This window comes from Fulmarus glacialis, unplaced genomic scaffold, assembly GCF_000690835.1.
Source record: "Fulmarus glacialis isolate BGI_N327 unplaced genomic scaffold, ASM69083v1 scaffold16609, whole genome shotgun sequence".
NCBI classification, from domain to species: domain Eukaryota; kingdom Metazoa; phylum Chordata; class Aves; order Procellariiformes; family Procellariidae; genus Fulmarus; species Fulmarus glacialis.
Window position 1 is genome coordinate 23,885 of NW_009232763.1, and position 11,268 is coordinate 35,152.

Genomic DNA, 11,268 nt, shown 5'->3' on the forward strand with positions numbered 1-11,268 from the left:
TTTCCAATGCAATTTTTTCTAGAAAACTGTCACGAATCAAAACAAAGTAAACACAATAAACCCATAAGTATGAAATTTGGGATCTTAGTGTCCAGTTATTCACAGGATTTTCCACTTTTCTTCATTTTTTTTAAGATAACAACAAAGTACCCAGGTCTATAAAGAAACTTTGAGTGCCATGTGGCAGCATGCAAGCAAAGGCTGACAAAATTTAAAATGAACAGCAGCACCTATGAAGGGATGAGTTTGGTTCACAGGTGCTGCTTTACTCAAAACGTGTCTTTTTTGCCATGCTTGCTAGCAGGGGAAACCTTGAGGTGTTTTTAGAGTTGTGTGCATGGGTGCTGTGTGTGCCCAGGCATGCATGAGGCTTTGAGTTCCCTCCTGGCATCGCTCGCTTGGAGTCTGCCGTGCCTGCCGAGCGGTGGCCCTCACCGCTGAGACACACAGTCTGCTCTGAAATGATATTTGACGTATTAAGTCCACTTAGATTTCCCTTGTAGTGAGAAATGACACAACCTTAAAGCCCTCCATTGTTTGCTTCACTTGTACGTGTTCTGTTTGTGCTAAAGTCAAACTACCATCAAACCATCATGTTCTTCTAAAATTATTTTCTACATGCAGTTTCAGGAGATTCTGTTTCAGTGAAGATTTTGTATTCCAGCATTAACAACTTCACAAAGAGTCAGACACTCCAAACCAGACAACTGATAGTCATCAGACATTCACAAACCGTGCTTGAGAATGACATCTAAACTACTTGGTTCATGGGAATAGACCCACAGCATAAATTAAATTCAGAAGCTGTAGAGTTGAGGAAGACTTTGCTGTTTCATCCCTCGAGCCCTGGCTTCTACTAAGACAGACAGGCAGAATTCAGACCAAAAAAAGAGAAGAGATACCTTCAAAATCATCCTTAAGGAAGTCAGAATTCTTTGTACTTATTTTGCAGGTTGGCCCAGAGTACCCGGGGTCGCAGATGCATTTTGTGCCATTGATACAGCTGCCGTGCCCGTTGCACATCTCCTCACACTGCGGGCCGATGTACACGTTGTCAATGGCCCAAGTCACTGGCTGGGATCCAGAAGGGTAAAATCCTTGGTACCATCTGAACCTTGCCAACCTGAAAAAGGCGTAAAGTGTACTTACTTTAAATAATAGTTCCATCTTTTTTGTATTCCATATATATACCATACTATGCATATATATATAGTACTCTTTGTTGGAATTGGCTTGATAAATAGCTTAATTCTAGAAACTGACTGCTACATCTAATTCCTTCAGTACCTCATGTGTCTTTATGCTGACATTTAACCCAAGTACTGACAGAAATAAAAATAACGTTATTCATTAGCTGTAGTCCTAAAACTGAATGATGGGCTTGAAAACGGGAGTTGAAATCTAACCACTCTTCTCTCCATTGTTCGTGGGGAGGATGAATGGCCGTGGTCTGATGGATTTCCTTCTGCTTTGGCGTACAGTGTCTGGATCAGACCAGGCCACTTTCATCCTCTCCTGGAGAGTGAAATCCTAGTTCAGGTTGCCACCCTGCCCCCAGGGAGACCACCTGTGGAACTGGGGTGGTAAGATCTCATGCTCAGTTACACGGAAAGAAAACATCATCTGCCACGTCACCAGGTATTCAGCTTGCTTTCAGGTGGCTTAATCTTAAACCAGACTGATATTGCAAGTTGTTAATTTAAACTATATTCTCCTTTGGGTGCTGTCCTGTCATTTTTAATTCGCTTCCTAAGCGCTGCTCGCATTAGTGCTAACGTAAAGAGGAACCGAATGGGGAAGGAGGGAAAACGAACCAAGCAGGGGAAAAACACTTGAGAGACTAATTTTATTCCCTAACGAGAAAACATTTTAAAGGAGGAAGGACACTAGAAGAGTGAGAAAGGGAAAGCACTTAATTGCATTGCATGTTTAATATGTCTTTTTAGAGATATCTAAATGCAGCAGGTGAATCAATAGCACAGGTAGCTGACAAGTTTTTTTGTCTTGATTTGCTAAAAAGGAATTTTTATGAGAGGATTCAGGTGATAAGGGATAGCTGATGGGTGGGGACACTACTAACAGTTTCAAGAAAGATACCCAAGAACCAGAGTCCTGATGGAAGTCAAAAACATTGATTTTAGTGTGCCCCGAGGTGAAGGACACAAGTATGAGGCTGGAGGTGTCGTAAGCTCCTCTTTTGAGAAGCCCCACGGGCGAGATTCATTCCACCCCCGAGGTACGTCAGTTCCTTCTCTCAGGCGTGGATTAAGTGTGACTCGTATCTGAAGCAGAGTGAAATACCGGTCTTGCTGAAGTCGGTAGGTGTTTCTTCACTGACCCAACAGGCCCTGGGCTTCTCCTTCAGGACATAACTGGAATACTAATTCATAGTTACAGCTATCTGCTGAGAACATATATTAATTTCCAAAGTAACATACATACTGGAAATAACTAAAAATGTCTTCATCTTCATTTAAATACAATCACTTGACACTTTGGGGATGAAGAGGCTGGGGTTTTTTTTAGAATTACACAAGGAGTCAGGTTTGGAGGTTTTTTTCTTGGATTCTGGTGGAGAAAATCCCCCTTCAGTCCTCTGGCCCAAGAATTTCATGGCACCGAATGCTCCGTGGAAGCTGCTCTGCACTGCTGAGTTTGGCTGGCTATCAGCAATTGGCTGCTGGCCTGGCGTGTTGGGAAGGAATAGGAGGGAAAGCAGGCAAATGGGACAGAAACACTCAGGAACAGAGGACTAAATCGAAATAACTGGAAGGTTTAAATGAATTAGGAGTCTGCATAGTAAAAAGTTTCATCTGGAGGGATGCATTTGATAGTTTGGTAAAGGGTAAAATAATTATTTTGGGCAAAAACAGAAGGACAAATGAGCTGCTACAGAAGATGGTTACCTATTCGATGCTTAAAATGTTAACTGTCAGAAACCCGAAAATTCAAGTTTAAAATTTAAACATTTTCTTAAATTATTAAACATCCAGGCTTTCCAAACTTGGTTCTCATCTCTTATATAGGTCTTTTCATATTTTTAGAGGCACATATGGGGCCACTTATTTAGTGGAGGCCCCATTGCACGCAGTAGTTTCATAAATACTCAGTCTCATAGTTGTATAGACTCATAAAGTCTCATAGTTGCAGAGCTTATTTTCCTTCATATGTGCTACAGTTTAATCCTTCATGATATGATTTTTTACATAAACTGAGTTGATGCTAGCAGACAGTTTTCCCTGAAAAAATAAAAGTACTGTTTTATGCTTTGAAAAGTTACAAATTATTATGCCTGCTAGCACATACTGTTTTTCTATGCTATGTATCTGTTATCATCCAACCTGGTTTGTTCCACAAACTTGAAGTTTCTGAGTGACTGCAGCAGTTGATTTCTTAGAATGAGAAAACTTTGCAGCTACAAGAGACCTCCAATATTTAGATCAGTCCATTTCCTTACACTGAAGCAGAATCAAGTTTATACTACCTCACATTTTACTGCATTTTCTAATGAATCTTAAATTTCATGCAAGAATATCCTTGATGAATTCAAATGGCTAATGCACTGCAGTAAAGAGCATTGAAGGAACTTTAAAGATAATCAGTTTTGCATTCATTTTACTATGCAACCCACTTCCATAAAAATGTCACCGATAGATATATGGATAAATAAGAAACGTTAACATTAGGCACAACATATTTTTGGGAATCATCTGAACATTAACTGACATTCAGGACAAAAAGCAGAGAAAAACTAGTCCTCTGGCCTGCTCTAGGGCCGAAGTTCTTACGGGCCGCTCTTGTGCTGGGAGAACATTTTGGATGGAAAACAGAAATAAAAACAAACCACCAAGCAGCTGGGCGGGAATAGGAGCTGGACACTTACCCACAGAGGTGCAGTTTTCCGAAGTGAATGACCTCCCTTCTCCAGCCCTGGGTGGTGCCTGCGTAGTAAGTGCTACTTGGGTGATGCTCGGTGGAGCACAGGGAGCTGAGGTGGCTGCTGCTGCTGTAGCACAAGGGGAGCAGCAGGTGCCAGGTCGCCCCCAGGTCTCGTGAGAACTCCAGCTTCACCGGGTCAGCAGAGGAGCTATCAGTGGTGCAGCCGATATTGATCTGGGGGCCGAGACGTGAAATGCAGAAGATGACATAGGGCAGGCTGTGGGACACCTAATCACTCTTTATCTTAGTCAGCCTCCCCCATTTGGTATGGTATTTATTTAGCCCAGGAAAATGGTGATGCATGTGAAAATGAATTCTTACACATTGCCCTACCTGTCCACGGGCATATCGCACTCTGGCTTATCATAAAATGAACGTGATATGAAATCCCCAACTACTTCTACTAGAAGAAAACCATAAAGTTAATTAGACAAAATCCCAAAGGAGAGCTGCTAACATTGCTCGAGCAAATGCATCAGTCCTTGCAGTCCTCTGGCAGGGACTGAAGTAATCACACCAGCAAAAAAATGTGCATTTTTAAAACCAGAAATTAAATTAAAACAAAATGTGCAAACATAATCTTTTTGTTAAATTGCTGAGTTGCACTATGGTCCTCTTTTATGTTACACTTCCCCCCCAAAAAAGCTTATGCCACAAGGTGTGTGCTGTATCACTTCAATACATTCTTCAGCTTTCATACTCACTACCCATTTGCTCACGTATAGCGGCAAAGCCCTAGGAGACAGCATTAAAAGAGTATCACAGCTGGACTGGATTTAGATTCAATGTCACACCAAAACATAGTTTGGCATTGTCAAACTTCTCCAGGTGTTCTTACAAGATTCCTGATGTAGAGAACAGTAGAAAAGGCAGAAAACCTACATGAACAGAAGTTCTACTACTGAAAAAAATATAAAATTATGTTTTGTACAGAATCTGAGACCTCTTAAGACATATTTTTTGCATGCCCCCAGTGCAAATTAGTCTGCTTTGCTTTCACACTGATATTAAGATGTTATTTCAGTTTCAAATTGCTTATATAAAAGAAGAGGAATTAGTTCTCTTACAGGATGACTCTACCGTATAAAATAAGGTGTACTGTACTTACCATGCAATGAATAACCCATTGCTGATGAAATACAAAGCCTGTACTAAAACTATGAAACATTTTGGGTTTTTTACATATCTTCATAGTGGAAAATAAGTGTCTTTCCAACATACTACTCTGTAATGAAAATCTATTTATTTCTAAAACCCAGTAATACTTAGAACTGTGCGTGAATGTTGAAAATGTATCTTACATCAAATTTCCTTCATCACTCTTCAGTGCACATGAGTCCCATCAACCTATATTTGACTAGAAAGCTTGTCTACTCATCTGGAAGCTTAGAGAGATGCTTGACCCAATATAGTTTTTGACTCTTGAGACACTCTAGAGAAACTCTACTGCATTATGCGTAACTTCTTTATTTATACCAATGTCCTCAAAAACGTGAGCTGAAAACAACGTTCTTACCACATATGGAAGTAAGCATGTAGATTTTATGAGGTTAATGCTCTGAAGACTTATGAATATCTTAAAGTGACCTCAAACATTTTTGTTCTACAGGCTGTAATCTATATTTTAAAACCAAAAATGGTTTGCATTCAATAATTTATGAATTAGTTGCATGACAAACTGAAGCATGCAGGAGTACACAGCTAAACCTAGTTTTCTTGGAAACCCCTTAGTATCATTTGAGTAATTTTTTATAAACCGGTATCATTTGCTGTTTAATGCTACAGCATGCCGTATCTGTGTTAAAAGCAGCCTGGAAATTGTGGCATGGCAATTTATATGAAAGATTCTTCTACAATTTCTTAATGACAATATAATGATCCCTCTAAACTAATACATACTAGGCTAAATGGTTACTCCCATCAGTAGCTGCCCTAGCCAATGCACAATTTAGAATTTCGGATAAACCAGAAACACAGTTTAGTTTAGACTATGTGTTGTCATTGGGGTGCCTGTTTCCACTGACTATATGAGAAGCACAAAAAAATACGCTCGTTATCCATAAGCTTTAGATAACTCCCTAAGGTGGGATGAATTCACGCGATCATGGTCAAAGAACAGCTTCCACTAGAGCCTCTATGAAAGCATGGGCAGAAACAAAAGGAAAGCAGAGCCTTGGCTCTCTGAGAAAGTACAACCAGGGCAGTTAAGCCAGCATGCAGGAAGAATTAATCTCCCTTGTCACAGATGAAGTTGTAGCTTTCCACTGCGTCAGCTAGTGGAAATGCTGCACACTTATCCTGAGCAGATTGTGAAGTGGCAATCTAGACCTTCATTGTATTTTGGTGCTCATCATCTTGTCTGCCAGTGATGACTCTCCAACTCACAGGACATTGACTTTAATGCTATCAGTGCCAGTATATACGCATGGAAGAAGTAGTAGTTTAGGCAAGAAAATAGAAGACTTTGAAGCAGAAATTTCCCTTATCTGTGAGTTAAAATCTTCATGATACACCTACATGGGGAAAGTAATATCAAAGCAATTACAGGGGAAATTAGACAGACTTCTCTGCTTGGCAATTATAACAGCTGGGCGAATACACCAAAGAGCAGAACCTGAAAGAACAGAACTCTCTAAGCAAAAGGCAAAGTAACTTTCTGAGGACAAGTACCTCAAATTGGATTATAGTGTTTTCATTTACACTCAGGTCCCTTGTTGTAATGGAGTGTTCTCCAACTTCATTTGAAACAAATACCATAGCCGAATCTTCTTCCCTGTAAAAAAAGGAAAGGGGTACTTTAGACTCAGTTTATTACATAGTCACTTTTTTCTAATATGTTGCTGAGAGATGCTTACGGGGCTCCCTTAGATGAATATGGGCAATAAAGCCCAATGTTTCCACCAGGATAGAAAAACCAGTTGTCCTCTTTGGGACCAAAGTCAAATGTATCCAACAGGATCATGGGATTCTTTAGGTTATTTCCATCAATAATGAAGTCATCAATAATCCAGATTTCTTCTTTTTTGCCTACAAAGAAAAGGGGAACATTCCTATTAAGACCTAATACTACTATTATTAGAGAGCAGAATAGTAGCCAGTATTTATGGATTACATTGAGAAGAGGGTGCTAAAGGAGTGGCTTCAGTATCTTCATTTTCCATGAAAATAGTCCCCATCCTGCTCTGCAGTCTGACCCGACAGAATTAACTTTTATTCCTCTAAAATTTACAGAAGCCACAGCAAACTGAAGAGTGAAAAACCTGTGTTGAACAATTATCTTCTGTTTAAATCACATTTACTTTGGAACTCTAGCATCAATGTCGTCTTTAATTAAGAACCATCTAAATGAGCAGTTGCTGTAGAGCCCAAGCAGCCTAGAAGGGTTATTTCATTCTGCACCTTGTTCCTTGCACTCAGCAGCCTGTGTTTATCTGGCAAGAGCTCTTCGAGAGAGAAGGAAACTCCGAGTGACCTTCTCTCCAATGGATTACGAATTCAAATGTGTGTTGCAAAATTGGTGCTTTTAAACTGCAGAGGAAGTATTAGATTGCCAGATCTCTCATGTAACTATTTTTATAATCTATCTAAAAGCCTTTGTGTTGATCAGAGAAAGTTAAATGGCTTCTTTTAAATGAAATTCCTACTTAAGGATAGTGTATGCAAGAAAAGTTTAGTTACATGTTTTAGGCAGGACCCATCAGAAGAATGAACTGGAATTGGATTCTTAGGACCGGATTTGAATTTGCTTTTTTATTAGAGGTGCATTGCATGGAATAAATCTTTGCTGTATCACTGTGTCTAAATGATGGCTGGAATTCTTTAGAGCCCTTAATGTCAGCTCCTGCAAGAGATGCGCTCAGAGTAACTGAGAGCAGAGGAGAGCTTTCTTCAACTAGCTCATCTCCTGTAATTAAGAGGAATGAGCTGCGTTCCATTTGTGGTTTTCTACAGTCCCTTACAATTTAATCAAAAGATTAACTGCTCACTACATAGTCTTTCTAAATGGGTTTTTAATGCCTAGCTAATTCTGAGCAAGGTAGGCCCAGTTCCCGTTTACACTTGGGACACTTTTGTATAATTGGAGCATTCTAATGGGGCCTCAGTGTAAACGAGAATCAGGTCCATTAAAAATAATGAGAAGAACCTGAGTGAAGTTAACTTTATCAGTGTTGCTTGATCTCCCAGTCCATCCAGGACCAAAGCTGATAGTCTTCTGCACACAGTCAAGGGGTATTAAGTTAAAGTACTTTCACTTTAAAGCATACAGCAGCTTTATAAGAACAGTAAACATAATCCTGCCATAATTTTAATTGAAGGAGTTCAAATATAAGAAAACATGATTTAAGAGCCTCTATTATTGTTGAGTTAAAAAATCTAGCCTCTTACAGATGCTGAGCTGTGCAAGTGTGGACCTGGAGTCCCATGGGTGTCTCTTCCTTACCGTTGTTGTAAGGTTGCCAGAGCCTGAACCGTGTCGCATTGCTTTGGGCTGCGTAGGGCAGAGGAACGTTAATAAAGAGGACATCTGTAGTCTGTGTGAAGTAAAACTCATCTATCAGGTGCCAAGTGATGCCACCGTTGACAGAATATTGCAGCAGGATGGAATGAGACCTCTCGGGGGTGCCTGGAGCAGAGAGAACATGCATTTACGTTCATTATAATCTGGTTTTAAAAAGCACTTGCTCAAAAACACTTCTTCAAGAGTAAATACAATTAGGTTATTTTGACATCTATTATAGAGTATGGGCTTGCTTTAACAACAATTTAAGCTGTTGAGACATTATATGTGTATTATACGTACATATCTTCCTGTGCTTTCCCTTGCTTGTCTGTCTGCAAAACGTTAATGAATTAGGGGCTAAATTTACATTGCTGTTAATTATATGTATGGTCAGAGTTAATTTACTTAGATGAGAAGCTATCTCAGTGTTATAATTTTTTAGATTAGAACAAACCAGCTCCTTCTACCACAGACATTTTTCAGTAATTCAGTATTTATTTGCTTGTTGTTCCCAGGTACCAGAGATTATCATCACCATCTGTAGCACCCGCAGATAAAGACACAGTCCTTATCCTGACAAATATATAGTCCATGGCTCTGACTGCAGACACTGATATGAGCATATTCACGCCCAGAAATCATATAATTGATGTAAAGCGCTGAAGATCTTTATTAGCATGTTTTAACAACAACAAAGCAATATTCTGTGCATTAAGCTGGGACTAAAAATCAGTAGTGGAACTGAGAGTAAAATTTACATTTTCTGAATACCAGTTCCTCCCTTTTTTACTTAAAGCTTTAAAGAGTCAATAAAGGCTCTATACAGCATATATATATGTATTAACATATGCTGATTAGAGCCCAGCACTTGCACTTGATGCTGGTTACCCTGCACAAGCTCAGTCCCCAGTGTATGTTTGGCCCGTGCCTGCCTTGCTGACCAGAAACATCAGCGTCTGAGTGATAGTATCTCTGAGCTGGGTTCTCACGCAGACAAATTTACACTCTCCATTCCCCTCATAGTGCAGGAATAGTGGTGGCAGCTCCCCAAAAACTCAGTATGAGGGCAGGAACTAGCAGCAGAAAAGGGCTAAGGGACAGTTTCTTAATCCCTGCCTCACTGTGCATTACTGTGCAAGTCTCTCCCATGTTCTGCTCTTAAATTAACCAAATTTGCTGAAGCCAAGGCACCTGCTGCACACGCTCCTGCCCCACTCTGCTCCAGCACAAAGTCTCTCTTCAAGCACCACATGTGGAACAGAGCAGGGAGGAGACATTTGCAGTCAGGAGCTGATTTCAGCTTATCAGTGGCAATTAACAGTAAACAACACACTGCTCTTAACGCTTACAGCTGAGATGGGCCCAGCTATATTAATTTGCATTCAACATCAGGGAGCTTGTGGGGAGTAAGTCCTGGATCCAGGCCTAGGGCTAGCAAGCCATACGGATTTAATGAGAAAAGATTTCTCCTGGAGTTTCACTGTTTTACTTCTTGTGGGTCAAGCATCAAAATCCAGCCCTGAGCCTTCAGCTATTCCTGCCTTTCAGAATGATATTTTGACTCATCCTATTTTTCAATATTTTGGCAAGGATCATATGTAGAAATATTTCTAAGGCATAGTTTTGTAAAAGAAGTCTTCACAAAGATTTTGCTTTTAAAAATTAAGTATTGGGCATATTATTGTTTTGGGGCATGTTATGTTTTTGGCTGTTGTTGTTTTATCTCTTTTTCCATAAAGTACCTAAACAATAGTAATAAATAGCCAAATGTGTATGATTAAATGCCTATTAAAGGTTATCAAACTTAATTCAGAAAGAGGTACATTTTTACTTGCCCATACAGAGATTTGGCCAAGGTATTTATTTATCAAAACTATTTTCACACTGTCCTTTGGCAAATGGCGAGTCCAGTCGCAGAGTGCTGAGCTTCCCGCAGAAGCTATGAACACCTTTCACCACAGGGAGAGGGGTTTTTGCAGGTTGAGAGTTCAGCCTTGAAGCACTGGTTCTAGAAGCAATGCTGGGAAAAACTTCTGAGACTGCATGGGAGTGACTGAAATGCTCAGCCAGGTTAGTGGTTCTCCACCGTGTTACTCCTGACTGAGATAAAATTATTTTGCAAGGCCAGAAATGGCAGGGGTTTGAAGCAGGGTAAGACTGAACCATTGGCTTGAACCTGCTTGTACTAGAGAAACTGTCTCAAGCTTGTTACACCAACTTGTAGACTTGGCTTGCAAAGTGTGACTATTCTTCATACACAATTAAATAGAATTATGGTGTTTTAGTCATCTCTATGATACCTACTAGGAAGCCAAATGGTAAGAGCTTTTAATGCAGTGGACTGAAACTTGAAAATTAAAAACTCTGTAGTTCCTTATCTGTCCCTTAAGTAATCTACTATAGGCACCATTCTATGACTTTAAAAACTGACAAATTCATTTTTCCCCAACATATGGCAAAATCTCTAAAAATCTTGAGCTATTTTGTTTCTCTTCTGCTCTAAGACTGTACTAGCTCTGCTGTTTTTGATACCACCACAGTTTACTCTTTTACTGCACAGATGGCCATGTAGGCTGGTAGCAAGGTAGGGATGATGCAGAATCTCAAACAAGTTCCCATATTATCTACCATAAACTGATGATCATGTACACTAAAGTTGAAAATGTAAATCCATATTCTTTTCTGTGATGCTGCTATGTATGAATAAAGCTAGAGAAGTGATAGGAAATAAACAGTGATCTTACCTTTGGCAATAAATTTAAAAGAAAACTGGATGTACACAGTATTAGTGCAATCTAGATCTCTTGAAACAAGCATTCTCAGTCCTT

At 39.8% G+C, this 11,268-nt stretch overlaps 1 protein-coding gene across 1 annotated transcript in view; it reads right to left on the bottom strand.

The window, feature by feature from the left end:
- LOC104082086 (reelin) overlaps positions 1-11,260 on the bottom strand; it is a gene marked incomplete at both ends in the record, with an annotated part of 34,193 nt that extends 22,933 nt beyond the window's left edge. The window contains 6 exons of the mRNA XM_009585061.1: positions 903-1,123; positions 3,884-4,113; positions 6,610-6,712; positions 6,795-6,966; positions 8,381-8,563; positions 11,185-11,260. Of these exons, the coding sequence (XP_009583356.1) occupies positions 903-1,123; positions 3,884-4,113; positions 6,610-6,712; positions 6,795-6,966; positions 8,381-8,563; positions 11,185-11,260 (985 nt within the window). The remainder of the gene's footprint in view (positions 1-902; positions 1,124-3,883; positions 4,114-6,609; positions 6,713-6,794; positions 6,967-8,380; positions 8,564-11,184) is intronic.
- Positions 11,261-11,268: the final 8 nt, after the last annotated feature.